The 17,054-nt window shown below is 47.6% G+C and overlaps 1 protein-coding gene across 6 annotated transcripts in view; it reads right to left on the reverse strand.

Annotated features, from left to right (window-relative positions):
• LOC133362645 (solute carrier family 22 member 15-like) overlaps positions 1–16,194 on the reverse strand; it is a 56,050-nt gene extending 39,856 nt beyond the window's left edge. The window contains exons 1-2 of one of the 6 annotated variants that reach the window (XM_061581569.1): positions 14,487–16,194; positions 2,334–2,442 (exon numbers count right to left, since the gene is read on the reverse strand). In XM_061581569.1, coding sequence (XP_061437553.1) covers positions 2,334–2,417 — 84 coding nt within the window. In that variant the 5' untranslated portion in view covers positions 2,418–2,442; positions 14,487–16,194. Of the gene's footprint in view, positions 1–2,333; positions 2,443–7,141; positions 8,011–10,948; positions 11,016–14,486 lie in introns of those variants that run through there. The other 5 variants (XM_061581568.1, XM_061581564.1, XM_061581565.1 and 2 more) reach the window with 5 other exon arrangements.
• Between the last annotated feature and the right edge of the window lie 860 nt (positions 16,195–17,054).

Here is a 17,054-nt window from a genome sequence, read left to right on the forward strand (position 1 = left end):
GCGTTACCTCGCCCGCTGGTCTCGTCGAGGGGCGTTGAACCATCGCCACGCGAACTCCGGTCATCACTCGCAGCGACGGCGGTTCTTTTGACTGGCCGTGAAACAAAGACACATTCGTCGCACGCTTTCAGAAGCGCATCGGCGGCCGTCTGGAACACTCTTTCCTTCCGATATTAGGGGCCGTTCATAAATGACGTCACGCAATTTTGGACGATTTTTGACCCCCCCCCCCCCCCTCGTCACACGGCGTCACAAAAAGTCAGACCCCTCCCTCAAATATGAGGTCACAAAGCTCTGCCCCCCCCCCCCCAAAAAAAAAACATGCTTCAAATCGCTTTAAACTATTGTCATTGTAGTGCGTATTTAATGTGCCGCTGCACTCTGATGTTGTAGGAGAAAACATTTATTAAAAAGTCTATTTAATTAAGTAGAACGTGTTGTCTATATTTATTTCAAGTTGTGCATTTTGATGTGACGTCACAATTCACAAACCCCACCCCCCCTCGTCACACATCGTCACAAATGTCTGCCCCCCCCCCCCCCCAGGTGCGTGACGTCATTTATGGACGGCCCCTTAGGAAGCCGCTGGGAGCTATGCACTTTTAAATCTAAATTGACAAATTCATTTCTATTTAACTCCTTAGTGTGTTTAGTTTGTTGTTCATCTTCCGCACCTCTTATTATCACGATTGGCTACGTACGGTGCGAAAGACGTTCAACATACATACGTATTTACAATAGCTTGGGACAATGGTTCGTGTTATTGCGCTGTAGCCATAGCACTCTCATTCTGTATGTACGTATGTTGAAATTCTTTCGCACTGTACATCGCAAAACCATGCTTATTGGAAGTGCCAATGCTATCAACTATTTTTTTTCAGAAGCGACCTGGCCACAAATGATAGCTCAACGAAGTAGTTTCTCACGTGTAGATTGATCGCAGCCAAACACTCTAAACGCACGTTTCTAAATGTGGAGGGAATATCCGGCAGACCCGGAGAAAAATCCACGCGACCAGAGGGGGAGAAGAGACACCGCAAACTCCCAACGTACAGCAGGCGTCACGGTTGGGATCGAACCCATGACCTCCTGCGTACCAGGCAACGGAGTTAACATCTCGCCACGAAGTAACCGGTCCCGACAACTTCGCTCGCTCATTTCTTCCACCCTGCGTGGAGGACTCGGGACGACCAGACACTGGCTGTTTTTTAATCTCATCGACACCGTGTTCAACCGTCACGCTGCAGGTCACAGCAACTCACCGACTTGCTCATCCCAGTCCTCGGCTCACCATGGGTGGAGTGAATCGGTGATTGAAGCTCACGCGAACGCTAACCACGGTAGTAGCAGTAGTAGCGATAGAAGAGTGACAAGGTGATTGACCGCCGGTGAGTGAGCGAGAGACTGGAGGGTGAATCGGTGAGTGCTGGGCTCACCACTTAAATCAATTGCTGCTTTACGCTGAATTCCATCCGGCACAGCGAGTTAGAAACTGGGTGCCGAAGTGGCGAGATGTTAACTACCTCGCCTGGTACGCAGGAGGTCGTGGGTTCGATCTAGACCCTGACGCCTGCTGCTGTATATTTGGAGTTTGCTGCGTCTTTCTCCCCATTGGTCGCGTGGATTTTTCTCCGGGTCCTCCGGTTTTTCCCCTCCACATTTAGAATCAACGTCACCACGCGTTTAGAGTCTTTGGCTACTGCTATAAATTTCCACGTGATGATGACAAGTCACTCTCTGTTGAGCTATCGTTTGTGATGGCCGGGTCCGCTTCTGAAAAAGAGCTACAAAAGAGCTCAGCTGGGCCTTACCTGGTAAAAGAAAAAATAAATCGTTTGTTTCTTAATGATTAACCTGATGGAGGTGGGGTAGAGTTCGGAGGTGTAAAATATAAAGGTGTATCAAGATGATCACGACGGATGACAGTGAGGGTGATGATAACGATGCCGATGATGACGATGATGATGACGACGATGACGACAATGACGGCGATGACAACGATGATGATAACGATGATGATGATGATGATGACGATGATGACGATAACGATGATGACGATGACGATGATAACGATGATGACGATGACGACGATGATGATGATGATGACGACGATGATGACGACGATGATGACGATTACGATGATAACGATGATGACGATGACAATGACGACGGCTATGACAACGATGATGACGATGATAACGATGATGCTGATGATGACGATAACGATGACGACGATGCCGATGACGACGATGATGGCGATGACAACGATAATGATAACGATGACGACGATGACGGCGATGATTGTGGGAGCCACGCCGCTGTCGTCCTGGCACCTGCACGAGCAGCAGCAGGCCACAGCGACGGCGCTGGTAGGGACCGCAGGCGCCAACGACCACGAAAGCTTCCTCCAGATCCATCGGCCCATCACCACCGCGGTGGGGCCTACGCACACACGCAGAGCCGACTCACGCGTTGAGTAAAGAATAGGGACTGTGGGCTTGAATAAAGGATGGTGTATGTGTGTTCCATCACCACGGCGCCTACGCACAAGCGCGGCACAGCCGACTCATAAGTTGAATGAAGGATCGAGACTGTGGGGCTGAATAAAGGTTGTTTATTGTGGTCCAATAAAAGATGGTGACTGTGGTTGAATCAAGGATGAATAATCATACTGTGTCAACCCACACGGTTTACCCCGTATTCTTGTTTCAGAGAAATAGAGTTTTCAGGTCCATACGGCGTACAGCCGTTTCAATGATGAGCAAAAAAGATGTCTATTTGTTCGTGTTTCTCCCTTGCGATGGGACTTTGTAAGATGAACGTTGAGATGTATAAGGGCACGGGGTGACCAATAAGGTCTGAATTGGTCTGTAATTAGGTAGGGCACTGATTAGGGGTTGACAGGTATGGTTTCTCCAAATTACCTGTTCCACCAGTAGCAGAGGTGTTTCAGTAAAATATTTGTGCCCTCAGGGGGGATTAATATCGTGCCACTGTGGCTAGAATGTTAACTACCTCGTCTGGTATGCAGGAGGGCATGGCTTCAAACCCGACCCTGACGCCTGCTGTATATTGGGAGTTTGCGTGTCTCTCTCTCACCATCATCATCAGGGTGACAAGGAGATGTTAACTACCTCGCCTGGTATACAGGAGGTCGTGGCTTCGATCCCGACCCTGACGCCTGCTGCTGTGTATTTGTGTGTCTCTCTCTTCCCGTGGTCACGTGGATTTTTTCTCCGGATCCTCCGGTTATTCGCTCCACATTTAGGATCAGCGTCAGGCGTTTAGAGTTATCTGGCTGCTGTAAATCTTCACGTTATAAGCCACTTCACTGAGCTTGCTATCGTTTGTGATTGGCAGGTCGCTTCTGAAAAAGATGTACATAGTTAACTCAGTGGAGGGCTTACCTGGTAACATTTTAAAAAGATTAAGTTTACATTCCCAGACATCTGTGAAAAAAGTAGCTTTATAGCTCATCGGATTCCTCTGGTATAAACAAATATTACCATTCTGAAAATATTTTAAAAACTTTTCAATCAATGCTGGCGCAAATGTCAGATGTCTGCAAGGACCCTCTCTCTGTAAGATATCAAATGATGGCCACTTGTTCTATATCCAAACATCTCACCACTGTCTGTCCATTTGCTTCATTGCTGCACTCAGGTTTGTCAAGCGTGTGTACTGTGTGTGTACTGTGTGTGTGTGTACTGTGTGTGTGTATACTGTGTGTATGTACTATGTGCACTGTGTGTGTATACTGTGTGTGTATACTGTGTGTGTACTGTGTGTGTGTACTGTGTGTGTGTAAGTGTGTGTGTACTGTGTGTGTACACTGTGTGTGTGTATACTGTGTGTGTGTGTGCTATGTGTCTGTGTGTGTACTGTGTGTGTGTACTGTGTGCACTGTGTGTACTGTGTGTGTGTACTGTGTGTGTACTGTGTGTGTGTACTGTGTGTGTGTAAGTGTGTGTGTGTAAGTGTGTGTGTGTGTACTGTGTGTGTGTAAGTGTGTGTGTGTACTGTGTGTCTATGTGTGTGTACTATGTGTATGGAGCGGTGGTGCAGCGGTTAGCGCTACGAACCCGGCGACCCCGAGTTCGACTCCAGCTCACGGCCAACAACACCCAGTGACGATTATCTGAACCGGTCCTTGGGCCTCCCCTAGGTAGACTCAGCCTCAAATAAGTACCCGGTGCGTAAACATCACCGCTGGGGAGACAAAGGCGGTGGTGCTGGCCACCCACCCCCTCGTGTGCCGCTGCTACTCGCTGAAAGCACTTGCCCCTACAATGTTAAGGCTACACGGGGGATCTGTGTCCTGTAGAAGTACTGTAGAAGTACTGTAGAAGTACTGTGTGCTACATGCAGTCCATAGATACTGCAAGAGGCGTGTAAACTGCAATGCAGCCAAGACTTTGCGTGGGAATCCTTCATACCCACTGCGTGTAATACCATGGCAAGTACCGTAATGTAGCGGGTTTATACACCAATGCAGTCTGTATATATATAGACTGTATGTATAGACTGTATATATAGACTGTGTATAGACTGCACATAGACTGCGCAACAACAAAAACTCCATACAAAGTTACGCGCACGGCGTTTGAAACTCGCGTAAAGTCTCCGCGGCGTGCACGCGTGTGTTGGTGTGTTGGTGTGGTGGTGTGTTGGTGTGGTGGTGTGGTGGTGTGTTGGTGTGGTGGTGTGTTGGTGTGGTGGTGTGTTGGTGTGGTGGTGTGGTGGTGTGTTGGTGTGTTGGTTTGGTGGTGTGTTGGTGTGTTGGTGTGGTGGTGTGTTGGTGTGGTGGTGTGTTGGTGTGGTGGTGTGGTGGTGTGTTGGTGTGTTGGTTGGTGGTGTGTTGGTGTGTTGGTGTGGTGGTGTGTTGGTGTGTTGGTGTGGTGGTGTGTTGGTGTGTTGGTGTGTTGGTGTGGTGGTGTGGTGGTGTGTGGTGTGTTGGTGTGGTGGTGTGGTGGTGTGTTGGTGTGGTGGTGTGTTGGTGTGGTGGTGTGTTGGTGTGGTGGTGTGGTGGTGTGTTGGTGTGTTGGTTTGGTGGTGTGTTGGTGTGGTGGTGGTGTGTTGGTGTGGTGGTTGTGTTGGTGTGTGGTGTGGTGGTGTGTTGGTGTGTTGGTTTGGTGGTGTGTTGGTGTGTTGGTGTGGTGGTGTGTTGGTGTGTTGGTGTGGTGGTGTGTTGGTGTGTTGGTGTGTTGGTGTGGTGGTGTGGTGGTGTGGTGGTGTGTTTGGTGTGGTGGTGTGGTGTGTGTTGTGTGTTTGGTGTGGTGGTGTGGTGGTGTGGTGGTGTGTTGGTGTGGTGGTGTGTTGGTGTATTGGTGTGGTGGTGTGGTGGTGTGTTGGTGTGGTGGTGTGTTGGTGTGGTGGTGTGTTGGTGTGGTGGTGTGGCATGGCGTGGTGGTGTGGTGGTGTGTTGGTGGTGTTGGTGTGGTGGTGTGTTGGTGTGGTGGTGTATTGGTGTGGTGGTGTGTTGGTGTGGTGGTGTGGTGGTGTGTTGGGGTGGTGTGTTGGTGTGGTGGTGTGTTGGTGTGGTGGTGTGTGGTGTGTTGGTGTGGTGGTGTGGTTGGTGTGGTGGTGTGTTGGTGTGTTGGTGTGGTGGTGTGGGTGTGTGTGGTGGTGGTGTGTTGGTGTGGTGGTGTGGTGTGTGGTGGTGTGTGGTGTGTTGGGTGGTGGTGTGGTGGTGTGTTGGTGTGGTGTGGTTGGTGTATTGGTGTGGTGGTGTGGTGGTGTGTTGGTGTGGTGTGTTGGTGTGTGGTGTGTGTGGTGTGGTGGTGTGGTGGTGTGTTGGTGTGGTGGTGTGTTGGTGTGGTGGTGTGTTGGTGTGGTGGTGTGTTGTGGTGTGGTGGTGGTGGTGTTGGTGTGGTGGTGTGTTGGGGTGGTGCGGTGGTGGTGTGGTGGTGTGCTGGTGTGGTGGCGTGGTGGTGTGTTGTGTGTTGGTGTGGTGGTGTGGTGTGGTGGTCTGTTGGGTATTGGTGTGGTGGTGTGTGTATGGTGGTGTATGGTGTGTGGTGTGGTGGTGTGTTGGTGGTGGTGTGTTGGTGTGGTGGTGTGGTGGGTGTTGTGTGGTGGTGTGTGTGTGTTGTGTGGTGGTGTGTGTGTGGCATGGCGTGGTGGGTGTTGTGGGTGGTGTGGTGGTGGTGTGTGGTGTGGGGTGTGTGGTGTGGTGGTGTGTGGGTGGTGGTGTGGTGTGTGTGGTGTGGTGGGGTGTGTTTGTGGTGGTGGTTGTGTGTGTGGTGTGTTGGTGTGTTGGTGTTGGGTGGTGTTGTGTGTTGGTGTGGTGGTGTGGTGGTGTGTTGGTGTGTTGGTGTGATGTGGTGGTGTGGTGGTGTGTTGGTGTGTTGTGTGGTGGTGTGGTGGTGTGTTGGTGTGTTGTGTGGTGGTGTGTTGGTGTGGTGGTCTGGTGGTTGGTGGGTGTGTTGGTGTGGTGTGTTGGTGTGTGGTGTGTTGGTGTGGTGGTGTGTTGGTGTGTTGGTGTGGTGGTGTGGTGGTGTATTGGTGGTGGTGTGGTGGTGTGTTGGTGTGGTGGTGTGTTGGTGTGTTGGTGTGGTGGTGTGTTGGTGTATTGGTAGGGGGTGTGTGGTGGTGTGGTGGTGTGGTGGTGTGGTGGTGTGGTGGTTGTGTGGGGTGGTGGTGTGGTGTGTGTTGGTTGGTGTGGTGGTGTGGTGGTGTGGTGGTGTTGGTGTGTTGGTGTGGTGGTGTGGTTGGTGTGTTGGTGTGTTGGTGTGGTGGTGTGGTGGTGTGGTGGTGTGGTGGTGTGGTGTGGGTGGTGTGGTGGTGTGGTGGTGTGTTGGTGTATTGGTGTGTTGGTGTGGTGATGTGTTGGTGTGTTGGTGTGGTGATGTGGTGGTGTGGTGGTGTGTTGGTGTGGTGGTGTGTTGGTGTGTTGGTGTGTTGGTGTGGTGGTGTGTTGGTGTGGTGATGTGTTGGTGTGTTGGTGTGGTGATGTGGTGGTGTGTTGGTGTGTTGGGGTGGTGGTGTGTTGGTGTGGTGGTGTGTTGGTGTATTGGTGTGTTGGTGTATTGGTGTGTTGGTGTGTTGGTGTGGTGGTGTGGTGTGGTGGTGTGTTGGTGTATTGGTGTGGTGGTGGTGGTGGTTTGGTGGTGTGGCATGGCGTGGTGTGTGCACTGCTCACAGACCGTACAGACCGCAGCGCACGTGTCGTTAGGCGTACCCTCTCTGCAGACTTTCTGTCCCCTGTGTAGTATCTCTGTAGTATCTGTGTAGACTGTGTAGTATCTATGTAGACTGTGTGTAGACTGTGTAGACTGTGTGTAGACTATGTGTAGACTCTCTGTAGACTGTGTGTAGACTGTGTGTAGTACCCTCTCTGTGGACTGTGTGTAGACTGTGTGTAGACTGTGTGTAGTATCTGTGTAGACTGTGTGTAGACTGTGTGTAGTACCCTCTCTGTGGACTGTGTGTAGACTGTGTGTAGACTGTGTGTAGTACCCTCTCTGTGGACTGTGTGTAGACTGTGTGTAGACTGTGTGTAGTACCCTCTCTGTAGACTGTGTGTAGACTGTGTGTAGACTGTGTGTAGTATCTGTGTAGACTGTGTGTAGACTGTGTGTAGACTGTGTGTAGTACCCTCTCTGTAGACTGTGTGTAGACTGTGTGTAGACTGTGTAGACTGTGTGTAGTATCTCTGTAGACTGTGTGTAGACTGTGTGTACCCTATCTGTGGACTGTGTGTAGACTGTGTGTACCCTCTCTGTGGACTGTGTGTAGACTGTGTGTAGACTGTGTGTACTGTGTGTAGACTGTGTGTAGACTGTGTAGACTGTGTGTAGTATCTCTGTAGACTGTGTAGACTGTGTGTAGACTGTGTGTACCCTCTCTGTGGACTGTGTGTAGACTGTGTGTAGACTGTGTAGACTGTGTGTACTGTGTGTAGACTGTGTGTACTGTGTGTAGACTGTGTGTACCCTCTCTGTGGACTGTGTGTAGACTGTGTGTAGACTGTGTGTACTGTGTGCAGACTGTGTGTAGACTGTGTGTAGACTGTGTAGACTGTGTGTAGTATCTCTGTAGACTGTGTAGACTGTGTGTGGACTGTGTGTACTGTGTGTAGACTGTGTGGACTGTGTGTAGTATCTCTGTAGACTGTGTGTAGACTGTGTAGACTGTGTACTGTGTGTAGACTGTGTGGACTGTGTGTAGTATCTCTGTAGACTGTGTGTAGACTGTGTAGACTGTGTACTGTGTGTAGACTGTGTGGACTGTGTGTAGTATCTCTGTAGACTGTGTAGACTGTGTGTACTGTGTGTAGACTGTGTAGACTGTGTGTACTGTGTGTAGACTGTGTGTACTGTGTGTAGACTGTGTAGACTGTGTGTAGACTGTGTGTAGTATCTCTGTGTACTGTGTGTAGACTGTGTGTACTGTGTGTAGTCTGTGTGTACTGTGTGTAGACTGTGTGTACTGTGTGTAGACTGTGTGTACTGTGTGTAGACTGTGTGGACTGTGTGTAGTCTGTGTGTACTGTGTGTAGACTGTGTGTACTGTGTGTAGACTGTGTGTACTGTGTGTAGACTGTGTGTAGACTGTGTGTACTGTGTGTAGACTGTGTGTACGTGTGTGGACTGTGTGTAGACTGTGTGTAGTATCTCTGTAGACTGTGTGTACTGTGTGTAGACTGTGTGTAGACTGTGTGTAGTATCTCTGTAGACTGTGTGTAGACTGTGTGTAGACTGTGTGTAGTATCTCTGTAGACTGTGTGTAGACTGTGTGTAGACTGTGTGTAGTATCTCTGTAGACTGTGTGTAGTATCTCTGTAGACTGTGTGTACTGTGTGTGTACTGTGTGTAGACTGTGTGTAGTATCTCTGTAGACTGTGTGTACTGTGTGTAGACTGTGTGGACTGTGTGTAGTATCTCTGTAGACTGTGTGTAGACTGTGTGTAGACTGTGTGTACTGTGTGTAGACTGTGTGTACTGTGTGTAGACGTGTGTAGTATCTCTGTAGACTGTGTGTACTGTGTGTAGACTGTGTGTACTGTGTGTAGACTGGTACTGTGTGTAGACTGTGTGTAGACTGTGTAGACTGTGGTACTGTGTGTAGACTGTGTGTAGACTGTGTAGACTGTGTGTACTGTGTGTAGACTGTGTGTAGACTGTGTAGACTGTGTGTACTGTGTGTACTGTGTGTAGACGTGTGTAGACTGTGTGTGTACTGTGTGTAGACTGTGTAGACTGTGTGTAGACTGTGTACTGTGTGTAGACTGTGTGTACTGTGTGTAGACTGTGTAGACTGTGTGTAGACTGTGTGTACTGTGTGTAGACTGTGTGTACTGTGTGTAGACTGTGTGTACTGTGTGTAGACTGTGTGTAGACTGTGTGTAGACTGTGTGTACTGTGTGTAGACTGTGTGTAGACTGTGTGTAGACTGTGTGTAGACTGTGTGTGTACTGTGTGTAGACTGTGTAGACTGTGTGTAGACTGTGTGTAGACTGTGTGTGTACTGTGTGTAGACTGTGTGTACTGTGTGTAGACTGTGTGTACTGTGTGTAGTATCTCTGTAGACTGTGTGTACTGTGTGTAGACTGTGTGTAGTATCTCTGTAGACTGTGTGTACTGTGTGTAGACTGTGTGTACTGTGTGTAGACTGTGTGTACTGTGTGTAGACTGTGTGTACTGTGTGTAGACTGTGTGTAGACTGTGTGTACTGTGTGTAGACTGTGTGTACTGTGTGTAGACTGTGTGTACTGTGTGTAGACTGTGTGTAGACTGTGTGTAGACTGTGTGTACTGTGTGTAGACTGTGTGTAGACTGTGTGTAGACTGTGTGTAGTGTGTGTAGACTGTGTGTAGACTGTGTGTAGACTGTGTGTAGACTGTGTGTGTACTGTGTGTAGACTGTGTGTAGACTGTGTGTAGACTGTGTGTACTGTGTGTAGACTGTGTGTAGACTGTGTGTAGACTGTGTGTAGACTGTGTGTAGTATCTCTGTAGACTGTGTGTACTGTGTGTAGACTGTGTGTACTGTGTGTAGACTGTGTGTACTGTGTGTAGACTGTGTGTACTGTGTGTACTGTGTGTAGACTGTGTGTACTGTGTAGACTGTGTGTAGACTGTGTGTAGACTGTGTGTACTGTGTGTACTGTGTGTAGACTGTGTGTAGACTGTGTGTAGACTGTGTGTAGACTGTGTGTGTACTGTGTGTAGACTGTGTGTAGACTGTGTGTAGACTGTGTGTAGACTGTGTGTGTACTGTGTGTAGACTGTGTGTGTACTGTGTACTGTGTGTAGACTGTGTGTAGACTGTGTGTACTGTGTGTAGACTGTGTGTAGACTGTGTGTAGACTGTGTGTACTGTGTGTAGACTGTGTGTAGACTGTGTGTACTGTGTGTAGACTGTGTGTACTGTGTGTAGACTGTGTGTACTGTGTGTAGACTGTGTGTAGACTGTGTGTAGACTGTGTGTACTGTGTGTAGACTGTGTGTAGACTGTGTGTAGACTGTGTGTAGACTGTGTGTGTACTGTGTGTAGACTGTGTGTAGACTGTGTGTACTGTGTGTAGACTGTGTGTAGACTGTGTGTAGACTGTGTGTAGTATCTCTGTAGACTGTGTGTACTGTGTGTAGACTGTGTGTACTGTGTGTAGACTGTGTGTACTGTGTGTAGACTGTGTGTACTGTGTGTAGACTGTGTGTAGACTGTGTGTACTGTGTGTAGACTGTGTGTACTGTGTGTAGACTGTGTGTACTGTGTGTAGACTGTGTGTAGACTGTGTGTGTACTGTGTGTAGACTGTGTGTAGACTGTGTGTAGACTGTGTGTAGACTGTGTGTGTACTGTGTGTAGACTGTGTGTAGACTGTGTGTAGACTGTGTGTGTACTGTGTGTAGACTGTGTGTGTACTGTGTACTGTGTGTAGACTGTGTGTAGACTGTGTGTAGACTGTGTAGACTGTGTGTAGACTGTGTAGACTGTGTGTAGTACCCTCTCTGTGGACTGTGTCGCGTTCTCTGCTTCGTCGACTGTCAGTTTTCCCGCGCCAGCAAACCAGCGCCACGTCCGCACAGCCGCACGCCCGCGGGCGCGTCCCGATTGGCGGAGCGCGGTCACGTGGCCTCCCACCCCAACGTCCCCCACCTCAACCCCCCCACCCCCTTAACCCCTTACCCCCAAACCCCCCAACCCCCCACCCCAACGCCCCCCACCCCCTCACCCCAAGCCCCCCAACCCACCACCCCAACGCCCCCCACCCCAACGCCCCCCAACGCCCCCACCCCCTAACCCCCTCACCCCCAAGCCCCCCAACCCCCCACCCCAACGCCCCCCACCCCAACGCCCCCCAACGCCCCCACCCCCTAACCCCCTCACCCCCAAGCCCCCCAACCCTCCAACGCCCCCCACCCCAACTCCCCCCAACGCCCCCCACCTCCTCACCCACTCACCCCCCAACCCACCAACCCCAACACCCCCCCCCCAAACAACCCCAACCCCCCCCCCCAACCACCAGCCAACCCCTCAACTCCCCCAACTCCCCCAACTCCCCCAACTCCCCCAACTCCCCCCACCCCCTCACCCCCTCACCCCCAAGCCCCCCAACCCACCACCCCAACGCCCCCACCCTCCAACCTCCCCAACCACCACCAACCCCAACACCCCAAACACCCCCCCCCGCAACCACCGCCAACTCAACTCCCCCCCGCAACCTCGACCCCCACCCCCCTACAGGTGACAACTTTACAGGAGGAACATTTTGCGTCGTCCCCCTCGATCCCACCGCATTCGTCGTTCCAGCAGCGCGCTGCCTCGGTTCAACACAGCCGCCGTCCCTTATTGGACCTCAACCAAGGTCGCCGTCCTTTAATCAACCGCAGCCGTCCTTTAATCAACCGCAGCCATCCTTTATTCAACCACGCAAACACCACCATCCTTTACCATCCTTTATTCAACATCCCAGTCTCCATCCTTTATGCAACCGGTCATATTCTAGCCAACCAAACTCCCTATCCTTTATTCAACCACGCAAACACCACCATCCTTTAATCAACCACACGGTCACTAATACTTTATTCAACCACATAATATCCATTCTTTATTCAACCCGTCACTATCCTTTTCTACCACACAGTAATCATCCTACATGCAATTGGTCATCCATTATTCAAACCAGTCAGCATCATTATTCGGTAGTGAACTATTTGTCTTTTGTAAACGTGACACAATTTTTTTACTGTTTGGCCGTGTCGGCTAGGGTTGGAGAGTTACGACACATTTGTAAATAACGCGATCTAACCCAAAAAAACACTTTATTACACTGGTCAACTATTTTTTTCTGGCCTGGACTTTTGCAGCTATTTTAGACTAATTTCAGGGTGCTGATTCCAAATCTGATCTCAGATTTGCTCTATCACATCTCATTTTTATGCTATCGGCAAACCCCATTTTCATTGATTTTACCCGAAATTAACTCTGTAACTTATGAAGTTGTTGCGAGTCAGTGACTGCTTTAGTGTTAAAATATGGTGCTTTATTTTTAGGATAGTGTGTTTATAATATCATTTTATGTAGATATCCACATTTATTTAATATTTTTTCTTCTGCAGGGCGTGATCTAACAATGGCCACAACATCCGAAAGAAGGAAATGCAGTAATGACCCAGATATCTTCTGCTACATCTGTGGCAGCTTCACTTTGCAGGATCAAAGGCGCAACATCAATACCTTTGTCAAGAAGGTTTATCTTGCCTACTTTAAAGTACGACTTGGAGACCAAGACAAAAATTGGGCTCCTCACAAAGTGTGTAATCCCTGTGTTAAAACTTTGCGATCATGGTCTAAAGGAAAAAATGCTAAGCTGAAGTTTGGTGTGCCAATGGTTTGGAGAGAACCTACAACCGTTTGGATAACTGCTACTTCTGCCTTGTCAATGTAAAAGGTTTCAATAAGAAAAACAAACAACACTTACAATACCCAGATATCCCATCTGCCAGACGACCAGTTGAGCACTGTGAGGAAACACCTGTGCCTGTATTTACTGAGCTACCAGAGATTGATGTTGAATCCCTCAATTTACCTGCTTCTACAGATGATGATGCTCAGATCGAATATACGCCATCTGATGCAGATTGTGATAAAATGTCTCTGTTTAGTCAGCCTGAATTGAATGATCTTGTAAGAGATTTGTATTTGCCAAAGCAGTCTGCTGAATTGTTGGCTTCCAGGCTGCAAGAGAAAGGACTACTCAGACCTGGCACTAGTGTCTCCTTTTATCGTAACAGAGAAGCAGCACTGCGAAAGTACTTCCATTCAGATGGTCAACTTGTTTATTGTAAAGATGTTGAAGGGCTTCTTCTCAATATGGGACTGCCCGCATATGATTCAAGTGAATGGAGACTTTTTATTGACAGTAGTTAAAGGAGTTTGAAATGTGTGTTACTTCACAACAGAAATATATATGGTTCAATCCCAATAAGACACTCTGTAAAAATGAATGAAGAGTATGCCAACATCAAGATTGTTCTGGATAGATTGGAATACCATGTTCATGGATGGCTAATTTGTGTTGATTTGAAAATGGTTAATTTTCTGCTGGGTCAGCAAGGAGGTCACACCAAATACCCTTGTTTCCTGTGCTACTGGGAGAGTAGGGCTACATTAGAACACTGGGTTAAAAATAACTGGCCACCAAGAATCAGTTTGATGCCTGGTGACAAGAACATCAAGAATGAGCCTCTGGTTGATAGGAATACAATTGTATTTCCCCCAATGCACATAAAACTTGGGTTAATGAAGCAATTCTTCAAAGCTCCTGATCACACTGGAGACTGCTTCAGCTATATATGTTCAACCTTTTCAAGTCTCAGTGCCGAGAAGAAAAAGGCAGGAATATTTGATGGCCCTCAAAAAAGAACACTCATCAGGGATCCACACTTTGTTACAAAAATGACTGCGGCAGAGGCTAGAGCTTGGAATGAATTCTCTGATGTGGTGCGGAATTCCTTGGGAACAGGAAAGCGGACAACTATCGAGAGATTGTGGAGGAGCTGCTCTTGAGTTTCCAAGCACTTGGATGTAGAATGAGCATCAAGGTTCACTACTTACATATTCACTTGGCCCAGTTTCCAGAGAACATGGGTCACGTGAGCGAAGAGCAAGGTGAATGCTTTCATCAAGACATTAAAGTTATGGAAGAACGTTACCAAGGCTGACGGGACTCAAACATGATGGCAGATTACTGCTGGTCTTTGATGAGAGACATTCCACAAGCTGTACATCGGAGATTGTAAACAAAGAGGTCGTTTTTTCAGATGTAACATCACTATTGTGAATGACCTTTTTGTACATATTTTTCGTATCTTCACAATTCAATTCTTACATGGTAATATGCATTCACTCACATTGATATGCAGTCACTCTCACAACTTTGTGCTACGGCTCATTAAATGTTTGTTTCATTATCTATATATATAAAATCGTGAATCTGTCTGTCTGTCTGTGTGTCTGTGTGTCGCCGGACCATACGCACTTTCATTGGACGAAATGTCAGGGATTTGCGACACACGATTGGTCCGGCGGTTGCCCCTGCATTGCGACACACGATTGGTCCGGCCGTTGCCCCTGGCAACGGGTAGCGACGCATTCGCCATTTTTAATTCCCGTTAAAAATAGGCGCACGCATTAACACGCGACTCTGAGGTAAATTCATCACAGTTTCACGTCCTCTTCACTCCCCTCCCACCCCAATGTCTTCAATTACTATTATACGCTCCGTAGATAATTAAATAATAGCGATTACACAGTATTATTGTAGCGCGGGGGGGGGGGGGAACGCCACCCGTACCCTGCCTCTGCCGGGTGGCCAATTTGGGCGAGGCCGGAGGCTCTGCACGCTACTAGGCCTCCACACCCACCACGCTACTCTGAGGTAAATTCATCAAACTTTCACATACTCTTCACTCCCCCCCCCCCACCACATTGTGTGCAATTAATATTACTTTTAAACCCAACGCGCCAACATTCTATTCTTTAAATGGTCACTGTACAAATAGTCATTAAGCTGGGTGAGCGTACTGACATTCTATAATGTCGACTGTAGCCTGTTTATTAAATTGCCTGAGTGTATTGGCAGTCTATAATGTAGACTGTAGCCTGCTTATTAAGCTCGGTGAGCGTACTGCCACTCTATCATGTACACTCTAGCCTGCTTATGAAGCTGAGTGGGTGTACTGGCAGTCTATAATGTAGACCGTAGCCTGGTTATTATAATCGATTCTTTAAATGTTATTTGTACAAATAGTCATTAAGCTGGTTTAGCGTACTGCCCGTCTATTATGTAGACTGCAGCCTGCTTATTCAGCTGGCTGCGTGTACTGGCAGTCTAGAATGTACACTGTAGCCTGGCTATGAAGTAAAGTTAGTCAATTTGTAACACGTACGCCGATTCCCACTCACGGCCACCACCGGTGACGATTATTTCAACCCGACCTGGGCCTCCCCTAGGTAGACTCAGCCTCAAACGCATAACTGGTGTCGTGTGTGACCATCCTCACTGGGGAGACAAAGGCGGCCTGGCGTCGTGGATCCAAGACCCGGGCGAAGCCGGGTAGTCAATCTAGTTATTGTATATTATCTTGTATGGATGTCTGTTTAGCTATTCGTATATGAGCATAAATTTGCTGTTTTTATTGAAAATGCTATATTTGATATCTCAAAAACCTGATGTGATAGACAAAAACTGATGCCAGATTTGGATTAGCACCCCAAAATTACATTAAAACCGTTGGAATACCTTATGCCAGAAAAAGTGTGTTGACCAGTGTTATGAATAATATTGGTCGCGAAAGCCTACGTGTTAAACTGACTAACTTCTATGGGGAGGATACTTTTCTTAAAACCAGAAATTGGAGAAGCTCCGCATCAAGCGGATGAAATTGATATATTCACTCGCGTTCCTCAAAAGGTGCAGAGATTCGAAGGTAATACCAAACGCAGTTAAATAACATCACACAAAGTATGCTAAAGCTAACCAACTACTACACAAAGCTATCGAATTATTATAATTAGAGAGAATACAGCACAACAGGAGTGAATTGTCATATATTTCGGAATTTCTAAGGCAAGTTGCACTTAGATATAAGCAATAGTGTATCCATGCATTATTGGAATATAATTGATACTATAACAACAATCGGCTGATAATGTGTTTAATCTAACAAAAACTAGCCAAATGAATACATTTCTAGACTTCATAATAAACTATTCCCTACTAAAAACGAACAATTTAAAAACAAAACCGGAAGGAACTGAACTAATACTGTTTTCACCAGTGACATGATTTCCATCCTTTCCAAAGGCCTTAACTTTGCCGTTACCCCACGCACGATTCCAGTGGATGAGATCATTGCTGAGGTGGAATCAGCGGTAAGACTCCTTCCACATAACGAGGCAGAGATGATTCGACACGAGGTTGCCAAAATAATTGAGAATAGCAAAGTAGCAAAAGAAAATATTAGCTCGAACGAAGCAAACGCCTTAAGAGAGCTCCGATTAAATAAAGATATTCAAATCCTGGCAGCTGATAAGAGCCGCACTACTGCAGTGATGTCACGAGCCGATTATGATAATACAATTAAAGATTTACTAGAGGAAAGTACCTACATTAAAATTTTCAAAGTAAGACTACTACAATCACTGCAAATGCATTAATCCCTAAGACTGAGCAAAACCAAACTAAGCCAAGGGCCTCAACACCACCGAGACTGTATGGGCCACCAAAGATGCATAAAACCGGCATCCCATTACGACCCATAGTCAGTACAATTGGCTCTGCCACATATACATTAGCAACATATATGACTAAACAAAACAGCCCTACATCGGTAGGACATCTTCATTCGTAAGGAATTCAGAACATCTTGTGAATGTGATTAAAGATATTAAACTTCACCCTAATGATATTCTGGTAAGTTTTGATTTGATTTCTCTATTCACAAAGGTTCCAGTGAACGAGTCGCTTAAATTACTTGATACACTCGTAAAGAATACAGGTTTACCAAAAGACATCCCGAAACTCGCTGACCATTGTTTAAATAAC

Source organism: Lethenteron reissneri, unplaced genomic scaffold, assembly GCF_015708825.2.
Source record: "Lethenteron reissneri isolate LAM-NWPU_2019-01 unplaced genomic scaffold, ASM1570882v1 scaffold_1563, whole genome shotgun sequence".
Lineage (NCBI taxonomy): Eukaryota > Metazoa > Chordata > Hyperoartia > Petromyzontiformes > Petromyzontidae > Lethenteron > Lethenteron reissneri.